Below are 13,036 nucleotides of genomic sequence, written 5' to 3'. Positions count from 1 at the left end.
AACAGTACAGTGCATTTTCATGCACTGTAATAAGAAGAATAGGAAGAACAGTACAGTGCATTTTCATGCACTGTAATAATAAAAAGTTGAAGTTGAAGTTGAAGCCTAGGAAGAACAGTACAGTGCATTTTCATGCACTGTAATAAGAAGAAGCCTAGGAAGAACAGTATAGTGCATTTTCATGCACTATAATAAGAAGACTAGGAAGAACAGTACAGTGCATTTTCATGCACTGTAATAAGAAGAAGTCTAGGAAGAACAGTACAGTGCATTTGCATGCACTGTAATAAGAAGTCTAGGAAGAACAGTACAGTGCATTTTCATGCACTGTAAATATAATAATAAGAAGTCTAGGAAGAACAGTACAGTGCATTTTCATGCACTGTAATAAGAAGAAGATGCCTAGGAAGAACAGAACAGTGCATTTGCATGCACTGTAATTATCAATCCCCCACATGATCACATTAACATTGGGCCTGAAGACATAGCAAGGCTTTCATGTCATACATCATACATCATCAACAATATTCAAATGTTATTACTCAGACACCAAAATACATCAAAAATACTTTTAAATCCATTACTTCGTTAATATTGTTCCACTGTGTTTAATTCAAGGCCTCCTTCCTTCAAAGTAGTGTGATTATGTCGCCCCCTTGTGGGCTGGATTGCACTCAGTCAATGTCAATGAATTTAAGGGTGGCAGCTGGTCCAATATACTTATCTTTATAATGCCAGGCAATAGCATAATCCATGTTGCCATTAATTGCCACTTTATGTTCTGCAACTCTCAATTTCAAATTCCTTTTGGTTTGACCTACATAATTTAGCATGTATACTACATGTGTCGAAAGGCAATTCATGAATTATTTGATGTCATATTTCTTCCCTGAGTGTGGGTGACTGATAGTCTGGCTATCACCATAAGCTCAGAGCGATGAGAGATAGATGTGCGTGTCTCCAGCCTGCAGGGCTTCAACCATCGTCATTTCGCTGCAGGGCGAAATCCAAATCGCCGGCAGATCATGCTGGATTTACCCAGCATGAGTGGCCGAATGTTTTTGTGTCAAATGTGTGAGAGCATCATTCCCATAATTTTCAATTTTTGTTTTTTGTTTTTTCTTCAAATTTCATTTTTTTCTTTTTGACAAACAAATTATATTCTGTGATTATGAACTACAGGTTTTTATGGATGCCTAAACATGAAAACCTGTTTCAGTGTAAAGGTGACCATGAACTCTGAACAGACTTTTTTGTCCATCAAGAATGACCAGGCTGTAAATAATCAAAGGCTGTAGTTGTGGGAGAGATTACTAGACCATTATCAATGAGTGCAATAAAACATGGCATGATAGGATACTAGCGAGGATCCCTGATTATGAAACATCGAGCATGGGGAGTGCATACAATGTTAAGCATCGGTATAAATTCTGTGCTGATGAGGCAATGTTGTTACTATTCAGACAGTGCTAACATGAGGACACTGTTAGGGCTCTTCACTTTGTGGTTGTGTTCCAGTGGTGGAAGTGGCAAGGCTCAAAACCAGAATGACTTTATACTTCTTGCAGGTCCATTGACGAAAAGTTTTTGTAAAAACTTGAGCGCAAATCAAGCAGCTAGTCAGTCTGTTGTTTCAGAAAGAGCAGATGTCTTCGACTGCAGTCTCACGCTGCCCTCAAAGCTCAGAGACCACTTCCAGTATCTTCAGAGTCAGGGGGTGACGCACTACAAGGTGCCCCTCTCCTGGTCCCACATCCTCCCCACAGGAGACCCCAGTCGGCCCCATCGGGACACAGTGAGCTGCTACAGGACCCTTCTGGAGCAGCTGACTGAATCAGGCCTGCAGCCCCTGGTGGTCTTACACCGCTCAGCTGTTCCAGAGGGACTTAGGGCCACACTTGGGGACTGGGACAGTCCTCAACTGCCAGAGGCCTTTGAGCGTTATGCAGAATTTGTGTTTGCAGAGTTCCGAGACTCGGTCAAGTACTGGATCACATTCAGTCATCTTGATGAACTGAGTGAGAGTGGAGGGCTTACAGATCCAAATTTACCTTCTCTGGAAAACATCCTCCAAGCTCACATCAAGGTTTATAAACTATTCCATCGCTTATCAATCAACAGGGGTAAGTATTAACAGTATTATATTTAAGGTAGATTATACATCAGATCAATCTCACAATGTGCTAATGTTTCTTTTGTTCTTTTGGCTATTGAATCAGATTATCAATCATACTACATATCCTAAACTCATACCAATTATTTTTGCACATACAAGGACTTTAGTAAAAGTGCTATTGGAAGCAAATGCATGCAATAAATAGTGCTGGGAAGAGGAGGGGTGGAGGAAAAGATGTCTTAGTTGGGTGCCCCTAGGACATCTACATTCTGCAATATAATCATGAATGCCTGTTCTGTTTACAAATACTTCCCAAGGGATCGGACAAGAACTTTCATTGCATAAAGGTGCTTTGAAAAAGGCCCTGAACAAATGTACAATGTATTTTAATCTTCTTTTGTGTTTATTAATTTACATAGCTGTAACTATCCTCTAGAGCAGTCTAAAAACCACAAAATGAATTAATTGTTTTCCTGAAATAAACTTCAGACAGTAGAAAATACGTTATTTTATGCAAATAGAATAATCTAATCACAAGGTGCTTTTCAGATTGCAGAGTGTCATTGGCGGTGAAGGCCAGTGAAGATCTTCTTCCTTATAAGATAAAGGCAATAAACAAGGGCAAGGTGAGGCACATGCTTTATCTTGTGTTATGTGTGTCTGGGTTCATAAATATACAGATTACAAATGCATCTATTCTAAACGCAAATAATATTGATACAAAGCATGTTTTATATTTATTAACTAACAATGGTTTATTTCATATGCATCCAATTACAGATATGTATGGACTTTCTGTCAATGAAACTTGATTGCCACTTTCAAACAAGTCTTGCAGAACAATTGAGAAAACTTTTGGTAAGCTATTATGATCTTGATATAGTTTGCTGATGCACAAGTCCTGATATCAATCATATACATCTTTATCAGATTATAATTCTAAGTATGCCTCAGTAAATTCCTTGAAAATGTTTGCACTTCAACCTTTAACAAAGGTCATCTTATTTTAGGTTGATAATGGACCCGTTCCTGTTCTTTTGTATCAACTGAATTTGAACAACTGTGCCTCAGACACTATTCCTTTCCTGGCCAGATTATTGCAGGGTAATACAACATTGTATGATATCATCAGGATGTGTGTTGTTGTTCTGTCACTGTGAACCTATTTAAATATCAGTACATAGCACAAATCTGTATATTCATGTAATGCTTTAATTACCTTCCATTTTAATCAAATGTAGAACATCAACTTGTGGGCTATGACATTGTTGATCTGTATGGAGATGGTCCACTGAACAACGAGGCAGCAAGGTATACATTTCTTTATACATTTCATTTGGAATATGTACCTTAAAGTCAAAATCATTAAGACACTATTTAATGTTTATTTAAAATCTGCAAAATTACTCAAGTTTGACACTGCACACAGGTCTCCATCGAAAGATGCTTCCAGTGATCGGGAAATAGACGCTTTTACCACCACATATGGAAAGATTTTGACAAAATTCAGTGCTCAGTCCCCATCTGAGCGTGATAACTTCCTGATTGGATCATTTCCTGCGGGCTTTCAGTGGGCCGTCTCCAGTGAGTCTTTCAAAGTGGAGGGCGGCTGGTCTGAAGATGGCAAAGGGGAAACAATATGGGACCGTTTTGGACACCAGGGTCATGTGTTTGATAACCAGACTGCTGACCTGGCTTGTGACAGCTACAACAAGGTGGACTATGATGTGTACCTGCTCAGAGGTCTAGGCACCGACACCTTTCAGTTTTCCATATCTTGGGCCCGAATCTTCCCCACTGGCCTCAGGGGGAGCCTGTCAGAGAAAGGAGCCCTTTATTATGATAACCTCATCAACACGCTCCTTCAGTCAAACATAGAGCCTGTTGTCACCCTTTATCACTGGGACCTTCCTCAGGCCTTGCAAGACAATGAAGGCTGGACGAATCCCAAAATTGTGGAGGCTTTTAAAGACTTTGCAGACTTTTGCTTCTCCAGATTTGGAGACAGAGTGAAGACCTGGAACACCTTCAGCAGTCCGTGGGTCGTGAGCCACTCTGGTTATGGCACTGGTCAGCATGCACCAGGAGTCACGGACCCAGTAATATCATCCTATCAGGTAAAACTTCAGTTAACATTTAACAACCATTGCTTCTTGCATGACACAGAGTAAATTACAAGCAAATTATGTTCTGTGCATGTCAGGCATGATTTGAGTAGTGTTATGATATGGCATACTTCATCTTCAACTGTTCTATCAACTGTGTTAGTCACTGACTCTCAACTTCTCAGGTGACCCATAACATACTCAAGTCCCATGCTGAGGCCTGGCATGTCTACAATGATAACTACAGGACACAGCAGAATGGGATAGTGGGGATAGCTCTGAACTCAGACTGGGCTGAGCCTCTGAACGTCACCAGTCCTCAGGACACTGAGGCAGCTGAACGCTACCTGGACTTCATGCTGGGCTGCTATGCACACCCCATATTTGTGAATGGAGACTATCCAGCAAAGTTCAAGGCTCAGATTGAAAAGAAAAAGAAAGAATGTCTGACCAATGAGGTAGCAAGACTTCCCGTGTTCACAGAAGCTGAGAAACTGCGGATCAAAGGAACAGCAGATTTCTTTGGGCTGAACCACTACACCACCCGTCTAGTAAATGGGAGTAGCGGACAGTGTGTTCCAGGACCTCATGGTGTTGGAGACTTCCAGTCTCACGTTGACCCCAACTGGCCAACCATAGACTCTGACTGGATTCACCCAGTGCCATGGGGACTTCGACGTCTGCTGGAGTACATCTCAGCACAGTACACAGTCACCAAAGTGCCAATACACATTACTGGAAATGGGATGCCAATGTACTACAATGGTGAAAGCTTCAATGACACAGACCGTATTAACTTCTTAAACAGTTACATCAATGAAGTACTGAAGGGTAAGTATGTTTACTCATTTTGTTACTGGATATTCTCTTCTTGCTAAACTTTGAAAGCATGTTTTCTTGCCCTTCTTGCTGAGCACATTATAGATTGCGTATTTGAGTGTATTGTGTGTGTATACATATTCATTATTCAGTAATTATCAGTCATGTTTAATCACTATTATTTTCTTACAGCCATAATTATTGACGGAGTGGACATTAAGAAGTACACAGTTCAGTCCCTAATGGATGGTTTTGAGGGTCCACAAGGCTATAGCCAAAGATATGGTTTGCATTATGTCAACTTTGAAGACTCAAGTAGACCTAGAACACCCAAAGCATCTGCATACTTCTATGCTCATGTAATTGAAATGAATGGCTTTGAAGAAGTTAGATCAGTTTCATCTGTTCCGAAGTTACAGACCACCAGAAAAAATCCAGCCTTGCCCCCCTCCAAAGTGCCCTCCACAGCTAAAGTGGTTTGGGAGAAGTTTTCACATCAAACCAAGTTTGAAAAAAAGCGTTACCACTACGGAACATTCCCTGAAGGATTCCAGTGGGGTGTCTCTTCGTCAGCCTATCAGATTGAAGGTGCGTGGAACACAGATGGAAAAGGATCAAGTGTATGGGACACATTCACTCAGAAGCCTGGGAGCATCCCAAACAATGAGACTGGCGATGTGGCATGTGACAGTTACAATAAGGTGGAAGAGGATCTCTACATGCTAAGAGCTCTAGGAGTGAAGTCCTACAGATTTTCCTTGTCCTGGTCAAGAATATTTCCGAATGGCCATAGATCCTCTAAGAATCAGAAGGGAGTAGATTATTATAATAAACTGATCAACGGTCTAATTGCCAATAACATCACCCCAATGGTGACTCTCTACCACTGGGATCTTCCTCAGGAACTACAGGACGTTGGTGGATGGGAAAATCTCAACATGATTGACATCTTCAATGACTTTTGTGACTTCTGCTTTGCCACCTTTGGTGACAGAGTCAAGTTATGGATCACATTCAACCAACCTTATACCATTGCTTGGTTTGGTTACGGACTTGGCCTGTATCCTCCCAATTCTAAAGATCCAGGATACGCCCCTTACAAAATTGCACACGATCTCCTCAAAGCTCATGCAAAAGCATATCACACCTATGATGTTAAGTACAGACCAACTCAAGGAGGACTGGTGTCCATCAGCCTCAATGCAGATTGGATTGAGCCAAAAGATCCCAACACCCCTCGACAGGTAACTGCTGCTGACCGAGCCCTCCAGTTCCAGCTGGGCTGGTTTGCCCACCCCATCTTCAAAAATGGCGACTACCCTGATGCCATGAAATGGCAAGTTGGCAACAAGACTGATCTTCAGAGACTTGGAAAGTCTAGATTACCTATATTTACTGACCAGGAGAAAGCTAGTATCCAAGGAACGGCTGATTTCTTTTCCATCAATGCCTACACTTCCAAGATGGTACATCATGTGACCACATCACTGAAGCCTGCATCCTATGAAACAGACCAAGATTTGGGTAGAGAGAATGTTGATCACTCAGTGAACACAGCTATTGAAGATCAAAAAGCAGTACCATGGGGTTTGAGAAGACTTTTAAATTGGATTAAGGAGGAGTATGCAAATCCTGATATCTATATCACAGAGAATGGCGTAGCTACAGACTCTGAGACAACTGTTGATGACCCAGACAGAATATTTTTCTACAAGACATACATTGATGAAGCTCTTAAAGGTAATGACTTACAATTACTGTTTATGAAAATTCAAATTGTATTATTGATCTTAACCGTAATTTTCAGTGATAAGTTATTTGGAATCTTTTTGTGTCAGGAAATGTGGTTTAAAATGGCCTGAACAAACATTTTATGAATAAGTTCAAATCTATGGCTCTCTGTTCCCTCATTAGCATATAGCTTAGATGGAGTAAATGTCAAGGGATTCATGGCCTCCTCACTAATGGACTCATTTGAATGGCTTAACGGCTACAAGGTGGGATTTGGGCTTCATCACATCGATTTTCAAAACCCATCCCGCCCAAGGACCCCTAAGTATTCTGCACATTACTATCACCAGATCATAAAAGACAATGGTTTTCCACAACCAAGCGGTGATAATGTCCTGTATGGCCGTTTCCGTGAGGATTTTGCCTGGAGCACATCAACAGCAGCGTTTCAGGTACTTTGAATTAAGCTACTTTTATGATGTGCTTTAATATCAATAGATTTCACAGAATCATTCTTTATCCTTCTTCCTAGATTGAAGGGGGCTGGAGAGCAGATGGGAAAGGTTTAAGCATCTGGGACCAGTTCTCCCACACACCTTTAAGAGTAGGAGATGACGAAAATGGAGACATTGCCTGTGACAGTTACAACAAGATCCCAGAGGATTTGGCCATGCTCAAGACACTGAAGGTCAACCATTACAGGTTTTCTATCTCATGGCCCAGGATTCTACCTGATGGGACCAATAGCTTCATCAACAAGCCAGGACTGGACTACTATCATCGTCTGGTAGACGCTCTGCTGGCTGCCAACATTAAGCCTCAGGTTTGAAAAGAGAGCCAATATGAAGAAGTTCTCATATTACTGAAATACACTGTAAATACATTATCATGAATATACTGTACTGTACTGTAGGAAAGAAATTGTTAACAACAAAAGCATGCATGGTTTATTGAGTAACCTCTCAGTGTTTGCTGTGCATATTTTCAGGTCACCCTGTACCACTGGGATCTTCCTCAAGCTCTGCAGGATATGGGTGGCTGGGAGAATGACACTATTGTTCAAAGGTTCCAGGAATATGCTGATGTGGTCTTCAGCAGCCTTGGAGGCAAAGTGAAGTTTTGGATCACACTGAATGAACCCTATGTTGTAGCCAATCTAGGACATGGCTACGGAGTTTATGCACCTGGTATGAGCTTTCTGTTGTTCATTGTTGTTCATTGTTTCTTTGTACATGTATGTCTTTTTTTTCATTTGCTTTAGTTTATCCTCATTTTAGTAACAGTCATCTAAGTGCAGACAGACTTTGTTAAATGACTGTCTTTTGTTTCTTTGTTAAGTGTTTCATATATATTTTTGTATATCTTTTTGCATGTGACGTGCTGAGGGGCACAGTGCCCTGTGTTCCCACTTATATATTCCCCAAATATACCCTAACTGGCTGTTACGACTGTATTAGTAGAGCGTAGAGCCATTAGTGTCTTGGCTGTGAGCAGTGTTTAGTTTATTGTGATTCTTATGTGTAAGGCCACTGTGATTCGCCACATGTAATTTGTTGTTTATTTAAGTTTGCATGATTCCTTTTTCTTTACTTATTTGGAGTTTAACTATTTTTAGTATTTGATTTGTACATGTTTTTGCATGGGGATTTATTTTTTTCACCCCTATGTTTCATCACTGCTTTGTGTCTGTTTCTCTTGACCACCAAGGCTACCCAAACAACCTTCATAAAGTATTTTGGTCAGTTTAGATTCTGCGCAGCCTTGAGGAACTTGTAGAAATGTCATGTGAAGTTATAAAATGTTTTTAGCATAATTGGATTCAGCACTCTCCTTCTTATTTTATCACTGTACAGGCATAAGCCTTCGCCCAGGCACTCTCCCTTATATTGTGGGCCATAACCTCCTGAAGGCCCATGCTGAAGCCTGGCATCTCTACAATGACAAGTATCGCGCCACACAGGGTGGCATCATCGGCGTTACCATCAACTCAGATTGGGCAGAGCCTCGCAACCCTTACAAGCAGGAGGACATTGATGCTGCCAGGCGATACGTTCAGGTGACATTCTCAGCACTCTTGCTGCAAAAATGCTAATTATGCACATAAAAGAATAGAAAAGATAAAATTATATAAGGTACAATTACATTACCAAAATATCAGACAATATGAGTTATTTCTCTTTCAGCTCTGAAATACATGACATTCTGAATGCATAGAAAAAGCACTCACAGTTCCTTATAAAACTTTTAATCGCCCCAAGTTTTATAAGGGACTGTGAGTACTGTGCTTTTTTTGGGGGGGGGCTTTTTATGCCTTTAATTGGACAGGACAGTAGAGAGAATGACAGGAAGTGAGTGGGAGAGAGAGCTGGGGTGGGATCCGGAAAGGACCACGGGGCGGGAATCGAACCCGGGTCGCCGGCGTGCGGTGCAGGTGCCCCAGCCTGTTGCGCCACGGCTGGGGCCAGTACTGTGCTTTTTACATTCATTACGCTACAGTAAGACTCAGCACCCATTTGACTTTGTTAAGAGAATGTTGAGCATGTTTTGTTTTTTTGCCTTCTGTAGTTCTATATGGGCTGGTTTGCTAACCCCATCTTCAAAGGTGATTACAATGAAGTGATGAAGACCACCATACGTGAAAGAAGCGAAGCTGCGGGACTTAACAAATCTCGGTATGACACCTCCTCGTCCTATCTGTGCTGTATGGCCATGTGCAGGGCACTATCTGTTAATTTTAAAATTTACCATCTATCTTTGCAGCCTTCCTGAATTCACTCCAGAAGAGATCAAGAGAATAAATGGCACTCATGACTTCTTTGGACTTAACCAGTACACTTCAGTCCTGACTTTCCCAAAGACTTTTGATAAAAACCTTCAAATTTATGATGCAGATAGGTGGGTACTGGTGTCTCATATACACACTTCACATTTGAGAGGTTCCATTCTTTTTTAGGTTTAACTGATGGTTTCCATAAGCATTAGCTGCAATCTGTAACAGGGTCTAATAACCATTTTGATTCTTTTGTTGATTAATTATTTGCATGCCATAGTTCAAGTGAAGTGCTGCCAAGTCAAATCCTGGCCTACCTGTCTAAGAAAGTTTATGCTACAAGCATCCCCATCTGTATGTTCACTCTAGGGGGGTGGGCACGGTTACGGACCGGTCCTGGCTGGACTCTGGCTCCCCGTGGCTAAAGATGACTCCCACTGGATTCAGAAAGATCCTTAACTTCATCAAGGAAGATTATGGAAACCCCCCCATATACGTCACAGAGAATGGAGTCTCAGAACGAGGTCCAATTGATCTGAATGACAGTCCCAGGGTTTATTATTATGAAAACTACATCAACAATGCTATGAAAGGTACAACATTGCACCGTCTGTACTATCAAGGCCATCAGTAGCAGTAGCTCACAGAACAGAACTTAGCATGTGATGGAATGAGGACTTCTGAGTTCATAGCAAGGTCACTGTTCTTGTGTCTAATTTTCAGCATTCCTGCTTGACGGTGTTGACCTCCGTGGTTACACAGCCTGGACCCTAATGGACAACCTTGAATGGGCACCTGGTTTTGCGGAAAGGTTTGGTCTGTTCTATGTCAACCGTTCTGATGTGTCTCTGCCTCGCCTGCCAAAGGAGTCTGCCAAGCGCTACTCAACCATCATCCACTGCAATGGCTTCCCTGACCCCTCTGAGGGCCCTCATGAATGCCTCACCCCTGAATCTGAGGGTAAATCCCCATACAATGTTCATGCACAAAAATCTATGGCTATGTCTTCAGTGAACATTAACCATGGCTGTTTCCTTCTGCACCCATAGGAACAAGTGCACCTCTCACCACTACAACGATTGCCACCTTATACCCCCCAGTGGTGAAGTTTCTGGGCATGGAGGTGTCAATTCCTGATGCTGCGACGGCTCTGAACGTTCTTTTCAGCTTCTCCATTATTTTGGCTGCAGCTGCAGCAGTCATGACCTATCAGTGTTTCAGGGCAACTAAGAAGTCAAAACCTATGACTGAAAATATCAGCATGGCGAGTAAATTCTAAGAAGTGTGGGACTCCCCTCTCTTATTCAGTGAAACACACACACTAAGTGTATATTAATTTACAGCATTGCCTTATAATTCATTTTTCTAAAATGGATAGTTCCAATCTTTGATTATGCTTGGCTGAACCACATTCAATGCCACTGGACGGCCTACTCCTGAAAGTATCAGTCTAGAGAGTAAATTCTGAGGAAAAAATACCTGCTTCCATTATTTTCTTTAAAAGTTCCACAGATGCCCTTGAGCAAGGCAATGAACCCCGAGGTGCTCTGGGGAGAATGTCCTTGTAATATTATGTACGTATGTATGGACATAATAATGTAATATGTAATATTATGGATATGTATTTCTTTGGATAAAAGTGTCTGCTAAATAAATAAATGTAATGTAAATGTATTATACAATTATTGTGACTGTTTTCATACAAAACTTTTATATGTTATGGTTATAGTCAAGTAAAGTCAGTTTATTTGTATAGCGCATTTAACAAGAGTGCGCTCCACACACAAGATGTTGACAATTAAGACGAAAGATGCCGGACGGAGCAGCGCAATCACCAGCGTACCCACCAAGACATACAAGACAGACAACAAACAACAACAAATTAACAAATAGTGAAAAAAGTTAAAAAGAAAATAAATCATTTATAAAGGAAAAAATGATCATGTTAAATTAGTCCAATTTCTAATCGGCTGAAAATGTCCATGGGCAATGTTGACTTGTGTGAATCTGTGCACAGAGCTGTCTTTACAACTGATGTAACATTAATAAAGTCCTTTTTAACTGACCAACCCAGAGAATTTACTGGCAGTCTGGAGAGTACTGGAAGAAGAGAATAGTCTGAAGTCATGATGGGCGATCTTGCTGATCATTAGCTCTGTGGTTTTAGACGGCAACAGTTTGATGTTTCATGGTTATTGACGGTGTTAACAGAGTTCCTTATGTTAGCCCTCAACCCAGACTCCAGGCACTTAAATGTTAGATGCTAATATAGCAATCTTTCCGTCCAGGATGGATGAGGGACTTTAGAGACCCAAGGTAGGCTAGTCAGGCAAGCTCATCAGCCCAGTGGAATAGAAGCACAATTGTGCCAAAATTGGGTTGAAATTGTGTATTCTGCACAGGCCAAAAGGGGGCCTATGTGTCTTCCCTCACAGGATGAAAAGAGTATATTTACACTTAATTTAACACCAAATAAGACAACTATGGCACTATGGTTCTATAAAATTATTAATCTGTTGCCATCTTGTGGATACATGTGGAACTCTTCGGCTGCATTTTGAGCATTGTAGGGGAGAGCTTACATAGGCCTGATTGAAACACCTTTTAATCAAATGTAATTTACAAAGAGATCGCACCACACTGAAAGCAAATATGTTGTCACTAGCAACCCACATCTGTCCTCTGTCAAATTTCATTTGAAGCTCTGAATAAAACATCTAGAACAGGGTAAAATGAGCATGGGGTAAGGTGAACCTTCCCTTTTTTCTTTCCTTTTTTAAACGAAGAAGGAATCATTCTTTACGATATGTGGAAATGTAGAGCACATGGAAAATGTGGTAAAAAAAAAATGTGTGTAAAATTTTCCATCTTTTTGATGTCGTGAATTGTGTGGAAGTATCATGTGCTATGAATGATTCTGCCATTTTCATAGCTAGAACAGTAGGCTATATCATTATTTCTATAGTACAATATGTTATTTCACTATGGCTATACATGAGTTATACTGTACATCATGCTAAAATTATTTTAGCAATAAATTATGGCAAAATGACCCTGAATATTTGAGGTATGGATTCACTTAGGCCTTTGTTGAGGGCAAAAAGGAACAGAAACCCCAATGTGTGACATGCAGTAAATTGCTGGCATATGAGAGCATGACACCAATAAAACTAAAATGCCACATGGTAACAAAGCACTCTGTCAAAAACAAACCTGTCGAGTACTTTGAAAGGTGACGCCAGGAGTTGAGGACTTCACAAATGTGCAAGTTCCAAACTAGTACAGGCTCACCATGCAGCTCAACATATCATTTGGCTTGGGAACTTGGCCTCAACTTAATGACCATGGGAAATTGAGGCCAAGGTTTTGAGGCCCAAGGCCAGGCTAGCTAAGAAAAACTGATCTAGATTATGAAAGTTTCACTTTTTGAAATAAAGTACAGGAAAATATGAAATTTCCTATAATATGCTATTTTTAGATGCACATGTACTGTAC

At 40.9% G+C, this 13,036-nt stretch overlaps 1 protein-coding gene across 1 annotated transcript; it reads left to right on the top strand.

Moving 5' to 3' along the window:
- The first annotated feature begins 1,392 nt into the window (after positions 1-1,392).
- LOC134077969 (lactase/phlorizin hydrolase-like) lies at positions 1,393-10,820 on the top strand. Its single transcript, XM_062533602.1, has 15 exons — positions 1,393-1,421; positions 1,519-2,123; positions 3,358-3,427; positions 3,546-4,233; positions 4,407-5,052; positions 5,233-6,780; positions 6,955-7,223; positions 7,304-7,594; positions 7,760-7,958; positions 8,625-8,827; positions 9,337-9,443; positions 9,532-9,666; positions 9,911-10,134; positions 10,265-10,505; positions 10,616-10,820. The coding sequence occupies exons 1-15, from the start codon at positions 1,393-1,395 to the stop codon at positions 10,818-10,820; spliced, it is 5,460 nt and encodes a 1,819-aa protein (XP_062389586.1).
- Positions 10,821-13,036: the final 2,216 nt, after the last annotated feature.

The sequence above is a fragment of the Sardina pilchardus genome, chromosome 4 (genome assembly GCF_963854185.1).
Source record: "Sardina pilchardus chromosome 4, fSarPil1.1, whole genome shotgun sequence".
Classification (NCBI taxonomy): domain Eukaryota; kingdom Metazoa; phylum Chordata; class Actinopteri; order Clupeiformes; family Clupeidae; genus Sardina; species Sardina pilchardus.
The sequence above is the reverse complement of the archived record's forward strand: the minus strand, read 5'-3'. Positions and strand labels throughout refer to the sequence as shown.